General features: G+C 39.1%; 1 protein-coding gene across 8 annotated transcripts in view; it reads right to left on the bottom strand.

Annotated features, from left to right (window-relative positions):
• Positions 1 to 19,155, bottom strand: part of LOC134751375 (ankyrin-3-like) — a 99,978-nt gene that overhangs the window by 37,769 nt on the left and 43,054 nt on the right. For all 8 annotated transcript variants that reach the window (XM_063686730.1, XM_063686728.1, XM_063686729.1 and 5 more), the window contains exons 3-14: positions 16,014 to 16,193; positions 13,259 to 13,375; positions 12,303 to 12,458; positions 6,859 to 7,024; positions 5,242 to 5,402; positions 4,085 to 4,254; positions 3,254 to 3,360; positions 2,579 to 2,739; positions 1,775 to 1,978; positions 1,501 to 1,599; positions 1,095 to 1,232; positions 815 to 961 (exon numbers count right to left, since the gene is read on the bottom strand). In XM_063686730.1, the coding sequence (XP_063542800.1) occupies positions 815 to 961; positions 1,095 to 1,232; positions 1,501 to 1,599; positions 1,775 to 1,978; positions 2,579 to 2,739; positions 3,254 to 3,360; positions 4,085 to 4,254; positions 5,242 to 5,402; positions 6,859 to 7,024; positions 12,303 to 12,458; positions 13,259 to 13,375; positions 16,014 to 16,193 (1,806 nt within the window). The remainder of the gene's footprint in view (positions 1 to 814; positions 962 to 1,094; positions 1,233 to 1,500; positions 1,600 to 1,774; positions 1,979 to 2,578; positions 2,740 to 3,253; positions 3,361 to 4,084; positions 4,255 to 5,241; positions 5,403 to 6,858; positions 7,025 to 12,302; positions 12,459 to 13,258; positions 13,376 to 16,013; positions 16,194 to 19,155) is intronic.

Below are 19,155 nucleotides of genomic sequence, written 5' to 3'. Positions count from 1 at the left end.
ACCTTACTCACCGGCAGGAACACAACACTATGAGTAGGGTCTAGTGTTATTTGGCTGCAGTTTTTTGTAAGGTGGAGGTACTTCCCCAGTTGGGCTCTGCTCTAGATCTGGAATGACATCCGCTGTGCTGTGCCCTACCACACAAAGCGAATAGACATTCACAGTGCGCATACCTCTCTTTTGGACGTAGTTTAAGTACATACAGGGGCCCAACGATATCGGCTTTAAGCTACAGTTTACTAGGATAGTCTTTACTCTAGGGCCATAACGAAAATGTAATCGCAAGACGACTGCCATCTTTCCTTCCAATTTAAAGGGGAAACTAGGAAAGGGGTTAGTCTTATTTCCTCACAAGGTTTTAATTAACCAAAGAGCGACTGGAAAATATCAAATGAAATTTACGAAATAGTAAATGACTTCCGAGAAACTCATTGGTATGAATACGATCCGGGATTTGAACCCGCGACTGCCGGTTTGAAAGCTACTAATGCTACTACTACTAATGCTTGTTCAAAGTTCAAAGTTTTTATTGTATGTAAGAGTCAGGTTACATTGCATGTGGAATATACAATTAGACAATTATACATATTTAGTTACACCGAAATTTTACCTTTTCAGGTGTACAACCATTTGCAGTGCGTTGGGGAAAATTATACTTAGCTACATACTAGGAACACCCATTGATTTGATTATTATTTGAGTTTATAAACTACAAGAAAACGGGCCCCTGGTATATGTATACCATATTAATATAGGTAGTTGTTATATGTATGTATACTTATGGTAAGAACAGGTTAGAGTTAGCTTAGCTTACCTGCTGAGCGGCTAGATGCAACGGTGTGAATCCAGCCTTAGATTCTGCGTTCGTGAGCGCCCCATACTCCAACAGAGTTGCTGCTGTCTCCATCTGGTTTTTGCGGGCTGCTATGTGCAGAGGGGTGTGCCCGTTCTTTGCCACAGCCTGTAAGAAAAAGAATTAGTATAACAAGACAAAGTTATACAGTTAAAAATTATGCATTAAAATTTTTTGTCATCATCAATTTAATCATAGTAAGAAAAATCCTTATTTTTTAATAAATGTAATGATATTTTACCTTGGCGTCTGCGCCTTTTTCAAGCAGTGTGGTAGCGACGGCCTGCTGGTCATACTGTGCAGCAATGTGCAGTGGCGTCATGCCGTTCTTGCCAGGAGAGTCCGGTGACGCTCCATGTGCGAGGAGTAAGTTCGCCACCTGTAGAAACAACCACATTTTAGTTTATTAGAACCAGGTGAGAGGCGAACTATTTTATTACCCCCTTATTCATAAACGTCTACTAAAGTTGACAAATCGTTTGTCCCTTTCCATCATACCAATACGTCGGAAAGGGACAAACGATTATTAGCGGCTTGTCAACTTTACTAATTTTAGTAGACGTTTATGAATAAGGGGGTTAAAGTCTAGTGTTGTCAGGCAAAAATGGGATTTTGTTCTTAGGCAAAAGTAAAAATTGAAGATTTACCTTCAGGTTTCCATATTTGGCAGCGAGGTGCAAAGCAGTGAAACCTTTCTTGGTAGTGGCCGTTAGGGGAGCGTTGTGTTCTATTAGAGCTGCCGCTACCTGAAATAAAGACATCATTTTACGTAAATTTGTTCTATTTCATTCTACATATAAATAGTCATATTTAGGTATGTGTATAGGGACCATGCGCGTTCCTACCCGGTCTGCCATCCTACGACCTAAATCTAAAACTTAAACTAGATATTGACATTGTAGAGGGCGACAGATTACTCACATCATGATTATGCTGTTTAGCGGCTATGTGCAGCGCGTTGTAGTGGTCAGCAGTATGAGCACGCACATCTGCGCCGTGCTGCAGCAGTAATACTGCAATGTCGACGTTTCCGAGGCGTGAGGCTATGTGCAGGGGAGTCTGCCGCTCGCGGGCCTTGGCTTCCACCGCTGCGCCGTTGCGGAGGAGGATGCGGATGATGTCCGTCTGTGCAGAAGATACATAATATTGTCGGTAATACCCAAGAAAGAACTAGCTATCGACCTCTAACACAACACTGATATGATTTATGACACAATAATCCACCCTTAGTTCTTTCCTTTTTATCCCTTTGTGAGGAGTTATGTTTTGTGCATGTTGCTAATAATGTAAGTACAAATAGGTTATAGGTAACGCTTTTCTGAATAAAAGACAGTATCTACGCAATACTTGTGTTGTTTACATACTGCTCTACTTCCCGCTCCACATGGTGACCCTGCCAGGATCCCCACACCTTGTTAGGGTTCTATTAGAAGTTAAATACGAGAAGGCTACGTTAGATACCTCGGAATGTTTGAACAGAAGATCAGAGCGAGGTAGCCACCTCGGCTCTAATATTATCTATGTCTTAGTACTAGAAAATAGGGAGTCTTAAGAGTTAACTTGGAGAAGGCTACATAGGATACTGTTGCCTGACCACATATGGTTTATCCAGCAGGTGAAGCCTATCACTGTCTTTACTCCAAAGTTGTCAAAAACCAGGTAACAAGAGACAATGAAGATTATCCATTGTTATGGAGTTATTCCTGAGTCTGAAGACTAATTTACCTGATTAGCTCTAGCAGCAAGATGCAGCGGCGTTTCTCCTCGAACGGTGGGTACGTCAGGGTTGGCCTCGTGCTGCAGAAGATAGATGACGATATTCATGCAGCCCATGAAAGCTGCCACGTGGAGAGGTGTCAGCCCTGACTCTGTGGTCGCTTGGATGCCTGGTAAGTGAACATTTTAAGGTTAATTCAATTCCTTCATTACACTTGAGCTAATATTGGAGTATGTCCGTCATCAATCGTAAGATCTAAATAGTTGCATTGACTTTCAAGATAAATAATCGAATAGGTAAACCACTTAATAACGAGCGGTTATCCAAAGGGGTTTAAACTCAATATACAAAACAATATTACTGCTCAATAAACGATAACTGGAAGACGAACTGCCGAGGCCTCCAACGAGATGGAGCGACGACCTGGTGAAGGTCGCGGGAATTCAGTGGATGCGAGCGGCACAGGATCGGTCGGAGCTGCGAGCCTTGGGGGAAGCCTATGTCCAGCAGTGGACGTCTATCGGCTGACAAGATGATGATGATGATGATGACACGATAATAGGGAAAATAGATTCTACACAAAAAATGTACCATAGTCGAGAATCATCTTCTTAAACGTTTAGTTTTACTGGCTTTATCAGTTTCGGCAGAACATGATTTGAAACAGGATAAGGATAACTCACTTGCTCCATATTTCAGAAGTAATTCAACCACCTTGATCCTGTTCTTCTTACAAGCTATGTGGAGAGGAGTGAAGCCGTTTAGAGCACGAGCGTTGGCGTCAGCATTCCTAGGAAACAATGACAGCATAATAGTATAGTGTCCTGTCCCAGCGGTAGACGATAAACCATCAGTAGGTGACATTGTTGATGGCAGTGAAAAAGAGGTGTTATTAGTTAAAATTAATTCCTCCGCTAAGTGAGTGACATCATTATTGAAGCAAACACCCTTATTGATATACGTTGTGGCAAAGTCAGATCACAAGTTGCCCTTAACATTAAGATTACACGCCCTTTTATGAATTGGCGTTAAAAACAGATCGAGTGCTACATCAGTATCGTAACTTGATTGGTGCAAATGGGGGGTGCGCCCCAGAGGTCGATTAAAATTTTACAATAAGTATATTATGTACAGTTATGGTTTTGACCTAGTCTTGGTGGTTGGCGCGCATCTCACGCAAGACTCATTTCATTTGGCGTGCACCAATAAGCGTGAGCGATCTTCAGAGTCGTATCAAAATAAGATCAAAACTGTTAACAAGTTGTTAAATCTGAATCAGGTTCCTGCTCCTGCGTAGTCACGCCAATAGAAATACTGTACAAACATGCGGGCATCTTTCTCTTTTACTCAAATTAAGGCGTCATTAGTGTGATAGAGAAAGATGGGCAATTTGCGAACTTCGGTGTTCGCAGTAGGCGCTCTGCACCGATACCGATCCGTTAAGTCAGGTACTCTTTATATTGATTCCATGATGTACCAACAGCATTTTTTAAATCCATCCTAATCAAACTCACCGGTCTAACAAAAGCTTAGCGACTTTAGCGTGGCCACAGTGCGCGGCCACATGCAGCGCAGTAAGGTAATCCACGGTCACATCATCTACGGGGGCTCTGCGCGCGAGAAGCACCCGTGCCGCTTCTGCGTGGTCACCCTGTGCGGCCATGTGGAGGGGGGCGAGGCCGTTCTGTGGATAGTAAAAAACATTTAAATAGATATTCAAAGGCAGTGAAATCGTTTATGGCAGCTTAACCCTTATAAATATATACAGCACAGTATACAGGGATAATTTGAACTTCAAACCTTAAAACGGATTTCGGATATTTGGATACAATTTTGCGAGTTCATCTTGGGTCCTTTCTTTTGGCTTTGTCTAGCCAGGTAGAAGAGACGATCATTATGGCGAATAGGTTATAGGGGATTGACGATCGGTGTGGCCTAGTGGGTAGCCCTGCCTGTGAAGCCGATGGTCCTGGGTTCGAATCCCGGTAAGGGCATTTATTTGTTAGATGAACACAAATATTTGTTCCTGAGTCATGGGTGTTTTCTATGTAGATAAGTATGTATATCGTCGCCTAGCACCCATAGCACAAGTTTTGCTTAGTTTGGGGCTAGGTTGATCTGTGTAAGATGTACCCTAATATTTATTTATTTATCTGATACGTAGTTTCACGAAAAGTAGGCAGTTCATGATGCAGACGGCGATGCAGGACCCCGTAAACCCACAAGCTCCGCAACAAACATTTACAACAGATGCTGTGGCCAATGATGATGATCAACTGTAACTAAACCTCAGAATAGATTTACAGAATCTTCTAAGAAAAACGATGTTTGACAGCGTAGGTCATGAACTCGTGAATTAATTGTCCTGTTCTCTTTGGTGCTCTTTAGCCTGTATCATATTGGGCTGCTCAGAGAAATCGCGAACCGAGTTCATTAGAAAATTGAGTGCTTGTACATCCTCTCTAAAATAAGTTCCGACTGAACATCTAGCGACCACCAAGGAAGAGTTCTGGCCGAAGAGTGTCAAGTACCGGCGGTTCCGCGGCCGCGGCCGGCTCTGCGGGGTTGCGAGCTGTATTTTTTATAATAATATGTATGCTAGTTTTAAAGTATTTATCTATGGGCCAATAGTTGCCTGAGAATAAAGAATTTCATTTAATTTCATAAGTACCTTGCTCTTGCTAGTAATGGGAGCCCCGCGATCCAGCAACGCTTCAGCGACCCGATCATGTCCGGAACGCGCCGCGCAATGGAGTGGCGTGAGACCGTCGCGAGTGCGGGCTTCAACGTTCGCGCCATTGTCGCAGAGCAGCGATACCATGTTTTCTTTGCCTGTGAGAAACAAGTATTTTAGTACCTAGTCCTACGTGCATGTAAAACACTGATGGAAAGAATCCTTTAGTCATCCAATATTCGCTATAAACTCATTTAATTTCAAATAGGTAGGACATTATCGTTACTATAAAATAAAATCTCTTTTTGTGTCCGAGTCATCTCGATTGACTTTTTTTTTATTTGCCCTGAAACTCAATTTTTCTTCCAAAATATCCCATAGTTCTGAGACAACTGTGTTTTGTATGGTACTATAAAAGTTCGCCTAGATGCTACCGTTTTATGCATCATAGAAAATTTTCAAGAGCGAATTCTACCAAATGCAAAACCATAATAAATTATACTGTTATTACCCAAATTTTACAATCACGTGAGGTAAATAAAGCACAAAAAATACGCAGTCGTAATTTTCCATGAAAAGTAGCCAGTCGACGAACCCAAAATTAAAATTAGAAAGATGTAATTTACGAATGTCATAATGTCACTCATTAACCGGCCGTTTTGATTTATTTGTAATCTCGTAACTGGCTGTTTGCCAACATACAACGGTACCCAAATTAAAGCGCATTCAGCATTATTGCAACGTTTAGGTATAGATACGATAATGTGGTGTACTGTTTATTTAATTTTGTTGTATCTGTTGTCTCTTCTTAGCCCGATGTACTTAATTAGGTATAATGTTGGGCTAATCTTAGCATTTCTTCGTGACGCAGGTATGCGTGAAAGGAACCTAAAAGAAAGAGGGATTGACACAAAAGAGCAACCTTAGTTTTGATTTCGGTTCACTACAAAGCTGGGTCGGATTTACAAAAATCCACACAGTGGTTAATATTGATTAGGACTTTTAATTTTGTTATATTTAGAGCTCGTAACTAAGTTTCACAATTTTCTTTAGATTCTTGTGAACAAGAGCTATTAAAACCCTAATTTAATAAATTTTTGAGCTGGAAAATTCACACCAGCTCTGAAGAACCTTCTTCTTCTTGTGTCGATAGTTTCAGACTGTGCGGGACCAGAAGGTAGCGACATTTATCGCCCTGTCTGTCGCATCACGGAGGTCCTGCTCAGAGCAGGTATGCGGGTACGCTGGACAGGATATCAAGTGCTCCATCGTTTGTGAAGCCGTCCTACATGGATATTAGGCGTCTAAACCGCTTAGAGCGCCCCACTTCAGCATGACTGAAGAATCAATAAAATTACAAATAAATCAAGAACTGACCAAGCGGTATCTTTTGGATGAAAACTCAGCAAGGAGAAGGCGGGCTACCACATCATTCTAGTTTCCTAACCCCTATCCCGTGAACTCTTGCTCCATTTAACAGCAAAATGAAGCGGGCATATGTTGTGTTTGGCCGGACAGTTCACATCAGTTAACACAGCCGCACAGTTCAAATCTTTAGCCAGGAGAAGTCGGACTACTGCCTCGTTGCCTTACTCTTACATTATAAACCCTTACCCCATTTAGCAGCAACATGAAGCGGGCAGATGTTGTGTTTGGCCGGACAGTTGACATCAGCACCCTTGGCTAGAAGTAGTCGGGCTACCGCTTCGTTGCCGTAGTGCGCTGCTATGTGAAGCGGAGTGAAGCCGGACTTCGAAGTTACGTCCGGGTTGTGTTCGTTCTGGTAAAGATAACAATGTCTCAATTAAACACAAAAACAGTTTATTGCACGAAACGAGTACAGATAACAGAGAAAATACAAGGACTGTGTATGATGGTGAAATTATCCCTAAGGGCCACACTTGCACCATTCACTAAACCGGGGTTAAGCGGTTAAAGCCAGGGAGTTACCATGGTTACCAGTACAATTTGACACTGATGGGTTAATGGTTTAACGGGTTAACCCCGGGAGGAATGGTGCAAGTGGCGCTAAGACAATTAAGTCAAAAAAAATTAGGAGTAAAATAAATGATTGGGTTGGATACTTTGTCCTGAAATTCATAACATTTTAAAGCACACTGAATGGTTTTTGGGCCATATGGAAACATTAGAGTTTTGAATGATTCACGGTTAGTTTCACTAGACTTATAGGTATATTGACCGGGATAATATAGACCGTGACCCGACGTATCCCGGTCAATATAAGTCATATGTAAACATATATAGAAAGGTGTATGTATGATTAACTCCTTTAATTAAAAAAGTCTTTATTCTGAAGTTTAGCATCTTAATTTTTTCATGTCCTCTTCTTAATCTACCCAGCTCAGCAGTCCAACGTCGTTAGTAGTCAGCGTTTCGGGAACATATGTCTTGCAGTATCTACTGCGAGACAGATATTGCCGAACCGCGACCAATGATGCATCTGATGTAGGTACATGGTGCGTTTTCAGAAATGAAGGAGAAATTATACCTGTAAGCGTTCATAGAAAATTGCTGTCTGTCTACTTAAGATAAAAAGTTTCAACAGTAAACAAAATTATTGAGTTGGATACTTTGTCCTGAAATTCATAATATTTTAAAGCACATTTAATGTTTTTTGGGATATATATAAACATATATAGAAAGGGGTATGATTAACTCCAAAAAGTCTTTATTCTGAAGTTTAGCATCTTCATTAATCGCCTTCTTAATATCCACCTGGCTCAGCAGTCTTCCAACGTCGATAGTAGTCAGCGTTTCGGGAACATCTGTCTTGCAGTATCTACTGCGAGACAGATATTGCCGAACCGCGACCAATGATGTATCTGAAGTAGGTGCTTTTGGAGAAATGAAGGAGAAATTATAAATTATAAATATAGAAAGGGGGTATGATTAACTCTCTTGATACAAAAAGTCTTTATTCTGAAGTTTAGCATCTTCATTAATCGTCTTCTTAATATCCACCTGGCTCAGCAGTCTTCCAACGTCGTTAGTAGTCAGCGTTTCGGGAACATCTGTCTTGCAGTATCTACTGCGAGACAGATATTGCCGAACCGCGACCAATGATGTATCTGAAGTAGGTGCTTTTGGAGAAATGAAGGAGAAATTATAAATATAGAAAGAGGTATGATTAACTTCCTTGATACAAAAAGTCTTTATTCTGAAGTTTAGCATCTTCATTAATCGTCTTCTTAATATCCACCTGGCTCAGCAGTCTTCCAACGTCGTTAGTGGTCAGCGTTTCGGGAACATCTGCCTTGCAGTATCTACTGCGAGACAGATATTGCCGAACCGCGACCAATGATGCATCTGATGTAGGTGCTTTTGGAGAAATGAAGGGGAAATTATAAATTATAAATATAGAAAGGGGTATGATTAACTCCCTTGATACAAAAAGTCTTTATTCTGAAGTTTAGCATCTTCATTAATCGTCTTCTTAATATCCACCTGGCTCAGCAGTCTTCCAACGTCGTTAGTAGTCAGCGTTTCGGGAACATCTGTCTTGCAGTATCTACTGCGAGACAGATATTGCCGAACCGCGACCAATGATGCATCTGATGTAGGTACATGGTGCTTTTGGAGAAATGAAGGAACAATTATCCCTTTAAGGCTTCATAGAAAATTGATGTCTGTCTACTTAAAAGATAAAAAAGTTTCAACAGTAAAAAAATTGATTGGGTTGGATACTTTGTCCTGAAATTAATAATTAACATTTTTAAGCACATTGAATGGTTTTTGGGATATATGTAAACATATATAGAAAGGGGTATGATTAACTCCCTTGATCCAAAAAGTCTTTATGCTGAAGTTTAGCATCTTCATTAATCGTCTTCTTAATATCCACCTGGCTCAGCAATCTTCCAACGTAGTTAGTAGTCAGCGTTTCGGGAATATCTGTCTTGCAGTATTTACTGCGAGACTGATATTGCCGAACCGCGACCAATGGTGCAACTGATGTAGGTACATGGTGCTTTTGGAGAAATGAAGGAAAAATTATCCCTTTAAGCCTTCATAGAAAATTGCTGTCTGTCTACTTAAGATAAAAAAAGTTTCAACAGTAAAAAAAAAATATTGGGTTGATTACTTTGTCCTGAAATTAATAACATTTTAAAGCACATTGAATGGTTTTTGGGATATATGTAAACATATAGGTACAGAAAGGGGTATAATTAACTCCCTTGATACAAAAAGTCTTTATTCTCAAGTTTAGCATCTTCATTAATCGTCTTCTTAATATCCACCTGGCTCAGCAGTCTTCCAATGTCGTTAGTAGTCAGCGTTTCGGGAACATCTGTCTTGCAGTATCTACTGCGAGACAGATATTGCCGAACCGCGACCAATGATGCATCTGATGTAGGTACATGGTGCTTTTGGAGAAATGAAGGAAAAATTATCCCTTTAAGGCTTCATAGAAAATTGCTGTCTGTCTACTTAAAAGTTAAAAAAGTTTCAACAGTAAAAAAATTGATTGGGTTGGATACTTTTCCCTGAAATTAATATCATTTTTAAGCACATTTAATGTTTTTTGGTATATATATAAACATATATAGAAAGGGGTATGATTAACTCCAAAAAGTCTTTATTCTGAAGTTTAGTATCTTCATTAATCGTCTTCTTAATATCCACCTGGCTCAGCAGTCTTCCAACGTAGTTAGTAGTCAGCGTTTCGGGAATATCTGTCTTGCAGTATTTACTGCGAGACTGATATTGCCGAACCGTGACCAATGATGCATCTGATGGAGGTGCTTTTGGAGAAATGAAGGAGAAATTATAAACTATAAATATAGAAAGGGGTATGATTAACTCCCTTGATACAAAAAGTCTTTATTCTGAAGTTTAGCATCTTCATTAATCGTCTTCTTAATATCTACCTGGCTCAGCAGTCTTCCAACGTCGTTAGTAGTCAGCGTTTCGGGAACATCTGTCTTGCAGTATCTACTGCGAGACAGATATTGCCGAACCGCGACCAATGATGCATCTAATGTAGGTACATGGTGCTTTTGGAGAAATGAAGGAAAAATTATCCCTTTAAGGCTTCATAGAAAATTGATGTCTGTCTACTTAAAAGATAAAAAAGTTTTAACAGTAAAAAAATTGATTGGGTTGGATACTTTGTCCTGAAATTAATAATTAACATTTTTAAGCACATTGAATGGTTTTTGGTATATATGTAAACATATATAGAAAGGGGCATGATTAACTCCCTTGATCCAAAAAGTCTTTATTCTGAAGTTTAGCATCTTCATTAATCGTCTTCTTAATATCCACCTGGCTCAGCAATCTTCCAACGTAGTTAGTAGTCAGCGTTTCGGGAATATCTGTCTTGCAGTATTTACTGCGAGACTGATATTGCCGAACCGCGACCAATGGTGCAACTGATGTAGGTACATGGTGCTTTTGGAGAAATGAAGGAAAAATTATCCCTTTAAGCCTTCATAGAAAATTGCTGTCTGTCTACTTAAGATAAAAAAGTTTCAACAGTAAAAAAATGATTGGGTTAATTACTTTGTCCTGAAATTAATAACATTTTAAAGCACATTGAATGGTTTTTGGGATATATGTTAACATATAGGTACAGAAAGGGGTATAATTAACTCCCTTGATACTAAAAGTCTTTATTCTCAAGTTTAGCATCTTCATTAATCGTCTTCTTAATATCCACCTGGCTCAGCAGTCTTCCAATGTCGTTAGTAGTCAGCGTTTCGGGAACATCTGTCTTGCAGTATCTACTGCGAGACAGATATTGCCAAACCGCGACCAATGATGCATCTGATGTAGGTACATGGTGCTTTTGGAGAAATGAAGGAAAAATTATTCCTTTTAAGGCTTCATAGAAAATTGATGTATGTCTACTTAAAAGACAAAAAAGTTTCAACAGCAAAAAAATTGATTGGGTTGGATACTTTGCCCTGAAATTAATAACATTTTTAAGCACATTGAATGGTTTTTGGGATATATGTAAACATATATAGAAAGGGGTATGATTAACTCCCTTGATCCAAAAAGTCTTTATTCTGAAGTTTAGCATCTTCATTAATCGTCTTCTTAATATCCACCTGGCTCAGCAATCTTCCAACGTCGTTAGTAGTCAGCGTTTCGGGAATATCTGTCTTGCAGTATCTACTGCGAGACAGATATAACCGAAACACGACAGATGGTGCGGCATCTGGTTTCCATGGTGCGTTTGGTGATGTTCGGTGTCTTGAAATACCTAAATTCTAGAAAAATTACGTGGTACCGAAGTACCATGCGAATTATGATTTGGAAAATATCTATTAGAAATGGTGAAATCCAAATAACAGAATTTACATTAATTTCATTTCAGACATTCATGAAATAGAAAAAGGGTCAAAAACGTTTCAGAAAATTAGCGTAATTCCTGTGGACAACGTAACAGTTAACGATTTGGGTACATGGAGCATGTCAATCAGCAGCCAGCGGTCAGCAGGGAAAATAAGGTTAAAAGTATATTTATTTTTAAGATGTTCACAATACTAATTAGCACATCCCGTGCCAAATCATTTGGTCACGTCACGGGCCACGAGTTAGTGAAGAAAGACGTACTTAAGTCATACTAAAACAAAATTTAGATTCAAAAATCCTCCTAAATGCTTTACTACCACGCTACCACGTAGGTAAATGTGTGTGTGAGGCGTGTGTGTGTGTGTGATGTGTGTGAGCTTAACTCTACTAGGCATTATTAGGACTTCATCTCTATTATTGTTCTGTTTAGTTATTGCAGTGTTAAGTATTAACATCGTATGCATGTATATAAACACTTTATTGTAAGTACACAAGACAGGTTAAAATGACAATCATAAAATTATAACAAAAAAAACTGTATGTACAATAAGAGTAAGAAATTTATCCGTAAACACAAAGAGAACATCACAAAAATAACATATAAGAAGAAAATGCCCTAAAATAAAATGGCTTCATCTCAGCATGACGGTGCGGTGACTACTTCCAGCGCTGATCTTTCGTAAGACCAGCTCAAAATGACAATTATCAGGTGGAAAATATGTAAGTCTTTCTTTTACCTCAAGCAGTAAGTTGGCTGCCTTGACGTCATCCTTTTTGGCAGCGATGTGGAGAGCGGGCAGCCTGACCCTGCCCCTGGTATCAGCCTCGAGGAGAACGGCTACCACCTTCTCATGGCCTTGTTGCATCGCCACTGCGAGGGGCGTGAAACCGTCCTGCATAGCAAAATTGGAAGTCTGTAGGAGGTTAGAATATATTTAGGGGTAATACCTACATTTTGAAACCTTACAAGTCAGCGCTGATGAGATACATGATATAGTTGTAGCACAAACATATTAGTAACAGAAAGGCTTTAAGTACTTATTTTTTTACCGGCAAATTAAAATATTTGGCGTCAAGAAAATTGTTATCAATTAGAAAAAATCAGATCAAGTGGTTAAATGTCAAATGCTCAGATTAAATGGTTATCCAAATGAAACTGAAGTGATGGACAAGGAATATAAATTTAATAGATACACAAAAACAACAATAAGTAATTGATTATCAATTTATCAAAATAATACGAGTATCAGAATAAAGATATACCCATAATAGGAAGCTCAAGCTTATCGAATCAATTGCTGTTAGGGATAACAAAGAAATAAAACAAAAGTAACGCGGGGAAGATATCTGATCTGCTAATCTAATAATTGGGGGCATTTGGATTTTATCCCCTCTCGTACCCCTGACAGTTGACAGTGACCGAAGATGTGGACATATGTGATTGATAAGTATACGAGGAGAAATAACATACACATGTACATGTACATGTTGCCTTGAGAACTGTTTAAATAAGTTCACAAGTAAATCATTTTCATAGTTCGTTCGCTTTAAGAATGCAGTAAAAGACGGGTAGTCTATCTCGCCGCGAGATACTGTCGCGCCAATCATGTGCTAGCCCGAGCCAGACTCTGGTTGTGAGTGAGAGGTCAGATCGCGCGTCTCACACTCACGAAGTCAATTAATTAAAGCTTACCTCAGTAGCCAGGCTCTGATTGGCTCCGTTAGCGAGGAGAAACTTGACAACGCCATCATGGTTCTCCTGCGCCGCCATGTAGAGCGGCGTGAACCCATTTTGAGACTGGATGTTGACCTGCGGAACAAAATACAATAAAATTAGTACCATTAAAAAAAGGATTCATATAGCTGATCAGCCAAGGAGCAGCTTTGGACGCAAGTGGGAAAAACACTTAGATGAGAGAGAGAGAGAAAGAAAGACAAAGGTAAACAAGTGCAGTACAAAGCCACACATATTGGTAAATAAGGATGACTCACGCTAGACTGGGCCGGGGCCGGGCCGGAGCTTCCGGCGCTTCGTTTTCTTTGGAAAGCACCACTTGATCACCGATCAGCCGTCATAGAAAATTACATGTCGGACGCCTCGGCCCGGGCCCGGTCCGGTCTAGCGTGTCATCCTTAAGTGGCCTGTCAAACTTATATATTAATGCTCAATAACCGTCTAAATAGTGTCCATCGAAGCCAACTTTGCACCGACTTCAAGAGAACAAAGTGTGTGTTATACACGTCATATTTCCATAGAAATTTGATATTAATCAGAATAAGAATCAGAATCTTATTTTGCTTCATAATAGGTACTAGTACTATGATGACATTGCCGCACTTTGTCATTGAAAAAGAGTTAGTTTGGTCCGACTCCAGATTACTTCAAATCGATCACTAAAAAAACTGCACAGTACACATAACGTAATGAATGTAGGTACTTCTGAAAGCGCACAGTACGCATAACATAATGAATGTATTTTTGAAACCGCACAGTACACATAACGTAATGAATGTACTTTTGAAACCGCACAGTACACATAACGTAATGAATGTGTTTTTGAAACCGCACAGTACACATAACGTAATTAATGTATTTTTTCGGCCTCAAACTTTCAGCTACTAAATTTATAAACACGATTTATCATTCCACCATTACAGGTTTTAAGATTAATGGCTTGGTCGAAACACACTGTTTTTTTAATCAATCAAATATACACCTTAATGCATTTACTTAAGATCTATGCCCGAATCTATTTACAAAGTATTGATGCTTCTGATCAAAATATAAATAAACAGCTCTTAGATTTATCACTGAATAAACTTACTGTCAGATATGCTTATCCATTAAACTTTTAACTTCAATCAACACGTATCAAACTATTTTTGTTTCTCTAATCTAAACTTTCAGATCAAAGCAATTGGGTATATTTTTCAAATTTACGTTTGAGTTAGATAAGAGTTTGTGACTGTTATTGAAGTCGGAAGTGGTGTCAGGATAGATTGATGAGTAGACATCGGAAACCAATGATTTGTTATGATTAGCGTCAATTTATATTGAACGCTAAAGAGCATGAGAGCTACTAAACTAAATATGTACACAAAGAAACATTAAAACATGCTCTACGATAATCTTCCACCATAACCATGGTATGAATTACACAAATGTTCTAGAAGTATTCTTTTCTTATTGCTTGGCCAATACAGCACAGCATTTACAGCATGTTTTATAGTAGCCGATTAGATCAGTGCCCTGTTTATCAAAAGCTTGTAGCTTGTAATACAAGTGGAAGTCCCTTTCTAACAAAAGCTGTCAAAACGTGAGTTCCGCTTGTATTACAAGCTAGAAGCTTTTGATAAACAGGGCACAGGTATCGAAAAATAAAATAAAATCCTATGGAACCAGGTATATCTATCTGTGAAATAAATTAAAAACAAACACCTATCTAGGAACCACTGCTGATAGTTCAGTAGTAGGTAAGTTTTCTACAAAATATCAAAAATATTTTTACAGTACATATGGTGCTACTTTCTCGCACTAGTGCGTAAAAGAGCACTTTTTGTGCATATGTCGAAAGTTTAAACGGCCATATGTACTGTAAAACGTTGTACGATACACGTGCGAGTAGGTAATTCGCAACTCGTGTCGATTTAAAACACTCCCTGCGGTCGTGTTTTAATTTATCGCCACTCGTTTCGAATTTCCTCTTTTCCGCACTTGTATCGTAAATGACTATTTTGTGCTAGGTGTACATGTTAATAGAAAAATTACTTTTCCTAAATTCTAATGGAATTTCAACTCATACAATTCATGACATGGATTTTCCTTTTAACTTCATTGAGTCATTAATATTTATAATTATCATGACATCGGATCATAAATTAATATTTAATGAACGATGCATTAACACATGACATCCGTCTCATGTTTTGAGCTCACTCTCAAAATATCAAGCGAGAACAAAAGGAGAAAAATGGTTGCTCTGTTTGATACAGAAGCCGTATTTGTATTTGATGGGCCGTTAAACCGTTATTTAGGTGCCCTTAATTAGGGTTTATTAGGTCGCGATTAAGGGTTTGTTAGTTTTGAAACGCATCTGTGCTAAATATGGTCTGGTGAACGGTGATTAAATTCGCAAATTGTTCCAAAGGTTCATTACATTTTTATTATCAGACTTAAAAAAAAATTGTAATCTTTTGGAGACCGCCTATATACATATAGTCATCGTTAAATAACGTCCTTACCTGAGCCTCACTGTGCACAAGCAGTTTAAGTCCTATTTCATAAAATAAAATAAAAACAAGTTGTTAATAACAACCACTTCCTAACCAGCAAGATACGCAATGTTCAGTGTGGTGTTTACTTTCTTCGTCGTAGCATCCATTGCTTCCCCCGTTGATACAAGCAGCCAGATCACCTTTACAAGGCGATCCTTGGATAATGTCCTCACCTGAGCCTCGTTCTGCACAAGCAGCTTGACGACCGCCTCCTGCCCAGCGAGAGAAGCAATGTGCAGTGCGGTGTTGCCCTTCTTCGTCGCAGCATCGATTGCTGCTCCGCGTTGGAGCAACTCGCGAACAACTTCAAGGTGGCCGTCTTTGGACGCTAAATGGATGGCGTTCAGTCCGTTCTGTGAACAACAAGACATTTCGAAGTTAAAGTCGAGGTGGATCAGATTTACAACGAAAACGAGAATCACTCTATTACTGTTATATTGATGATATCGGAGCCAAATTTATTCAGGATCCAAAAATATTCTTTAGTAATATCTTGGGCTAACTATATCTAGAGTTGTAGATGGCAAGTTTAATCATGGCGATTTTACCGCAGTACCTACAACATAAGTTCTAAATAAGTAGTTTCTTTATAACACTGGATCAGCGTATCTAAAGAGGACACCACGACATGTGCTCGAATAAACTGAAAGGATACCGTGAAAACTATACATACCTAACCCTTTGTTTTCGTAAAGTTTCACATTACGGAATATCTTGTATATACTATGTCTATGCGGAATATACAACGACGAATTAGTCCTAAATGTCACTTTTGATGCGGACTTTACCACACTCTACGTAACATACGAAGCGTAGGTCTTATTCATAGTACGAGTAGGTCGGATAACAAAAGTACAATCTTGAAAAACAAGAACATAAAATATAGTTAATATCCTCATCGCTATACAAGAAATAAACACAAAAAGAGTCAAAATGCCAATTGACTTGCTCTGGATTTAAATGGTCCATTTATATCTTTCACAAAACAATAACAGCACCATTCCACCGCTATATAATAAAACAAACAATACATTAACATACTGCCAAAAATTCTGCACAAAGCATTTTCACAAAACGTAAATCGGAAGGTTACCCTAGTGTAACACTGGCCTGTTTACAGAAAACGGCTTATCAACCAAACGAAGCTAAAGTACTTACGTCCTTCTATCCAAGGCATTTCAAGCCATTGGAACTCACTCGCAAAACGACGGATCTTTCTAATACAGCTATGTCGCTTATGTCCTTTTATCTTAAAGCGTTGTAAGGTATTGGAACTATTGGAAGGAAGCCAAGTGGTCCCGGCTTGGCATTTCGCCGGGTTTAGAGAAATTTCATGCCTCTTTAAGTCCAAGTACCTATTATATTGGAATAGGTGAGTTAGTTGACAGGTCGAATTAACTTTTACCAATGGCCAAAGTAGTCATCAATGCCAATAATGTCTAATGCCAAATGCATCAGCGAAATGTGATCGCAACCAAAACCGATACCCGACACAACACAACACTTTAGGCACAAGGCTTTATCCTATTATTTATCAGCATCAAAATTCCTAACACGTACGAAAATCCCTCAGTCCTCGCCCCTCGCCCTTATCCAGCATTCTTATTGACTGTCGAACACAAGCGACGAATGCTCTACAAATAATTACCAGAGACTGAAAAACTGAATCCAGTCTTAAAAGCAGAGGATTCAAAGAAATTAAGTCATCTGTGGACCTCGGCATCCGTTAACAACTATGTAAATATGGGGGGGCCTAGACAAGATGACAATAGGCTAGATGACAAATTTTCATTTATGTTATCAATCGATCAGGTTTATTTTTAGGATCAAATGTCTATATGGGACCCATTGCATTAAAGCAATACAAAAGTCAGATATGATAGTCAAACTCCGACAGTCGTACACGGAACGCTCCTACTAACCCGATAAGTGAACGTGACGTCAAGGTCACTGAGAGCCCATTTTGAATGTATGGACAAACAAGAAAATTGCGTTTTTGTCGGTGAAATATTGCTTTCATGTATATATTTAGTTGCTATACAATCTTTTTTGGATAAAATGTAAGGAATCGAACTTTTTTCCTTTTTGGAAGTTAAAAAACTACTGAAATTTTGAAACTTTCAAGTCCTGTATTTTTGAATTCTTTCCATATATCATTTTAATATCTACATTATTGTGATAAATTGCTCATTTTGCTATCTATGTCACTAGATTTTGAAGAGTACAACGACAAAGAAGAAGAATAACCCTTCATACCATCACTCACACAAACACATTCAGTTTTCGCCACATCTACATATAGGTAACTGTTTTTATCAACCATAAAGTCTCAAAACTTCAAAGAACAATAAAAACATATGCCGTTTTAATGTGATGGAAAACAAATGGAGTGGAAGCTACAATAAGTTCTAATTAGTATGCCGCACGCTATGTAACTAATTCAAATGGATTAATAAGTTAATAACACAGGTTTGTTTGACCCACATAAAATAAAAATAAAATAAAAATCATTTAATTCGGACGATAGTACAATCCATATTTTGTTAGTTACAATTATACTTAAATTACTATGTTAGTACCTAAACTAAGATGTTAGGAGGTCCAGTGCCTAATAAGTGCACTGTCCCATCTCCCTGCCACGACGGTCAGGAGACTGTGGCGGCTGTCGCGCACCCTTCGGAGCGTCGCGGCGCAGCGCTTGCGCAGCGTCGCGTGGAAACCATCCACATGCGCGTCGGCGAACATGCCCGACGCGCTGCAGAATCGCGGCAGACGCAACAGTACCCTGAACGCGTCGTTGTACTGTACACGCATGGCATTCATAGGACGCTGCGTGTACCTCGTCCAGAGGTTGCAGGCGTACAGCGAAGTGCGTAAGCTATTTGCACTACGTGTTAGGCGCTGTCTATAAAAGTTTTAAAACACAGCTAAACCTTTAGTATGCTTAGGAGCAGATCTGCTCCATATATATTCAACTTAAACATGAAGTTGTCTAGATTGCTATTAAAATAGCAATTTTTTGACAGGAGCATACGAAAGGTTAACCCTCTACCTCTTGGCGGTAGAGCAATACCCTCTTATCTTTGATTATAGCCCAGCCATACATACAATAATGACATTAAATATAATATTCTTAGCAATTACGCACATTCCCACTTTACTAATCAGTATCAGTCTTACGTATAAATATATATCCTAACCTACAAATGCTTTATAATGTTTTAGTACTTATAATTCCTAATACTACACAATCAACCTCACACAACGCACACTTTCATATACCTTCCATATACCTATTATTTCTCTAAATCACGT

Source organism: Cydia strobilella, chromosome 22, assembly GCF_947568885.1.
Source record: "Cydia strobilella chromosome 22, ilCydStro3.1, whole genome shotgun sequence".
Classification (NCBI taxonomy): domain Eukaryota; kingdom Metazoa; phylum Arthropoda; class Insecta; order Lepidoptera; family Tortricidae; genus Cydia; species Cydia strobilella.
Note: the sequence above shows the minus strand (reverse complement) of the source record. Positions and strands in the feature narration are given on the sequence as shown.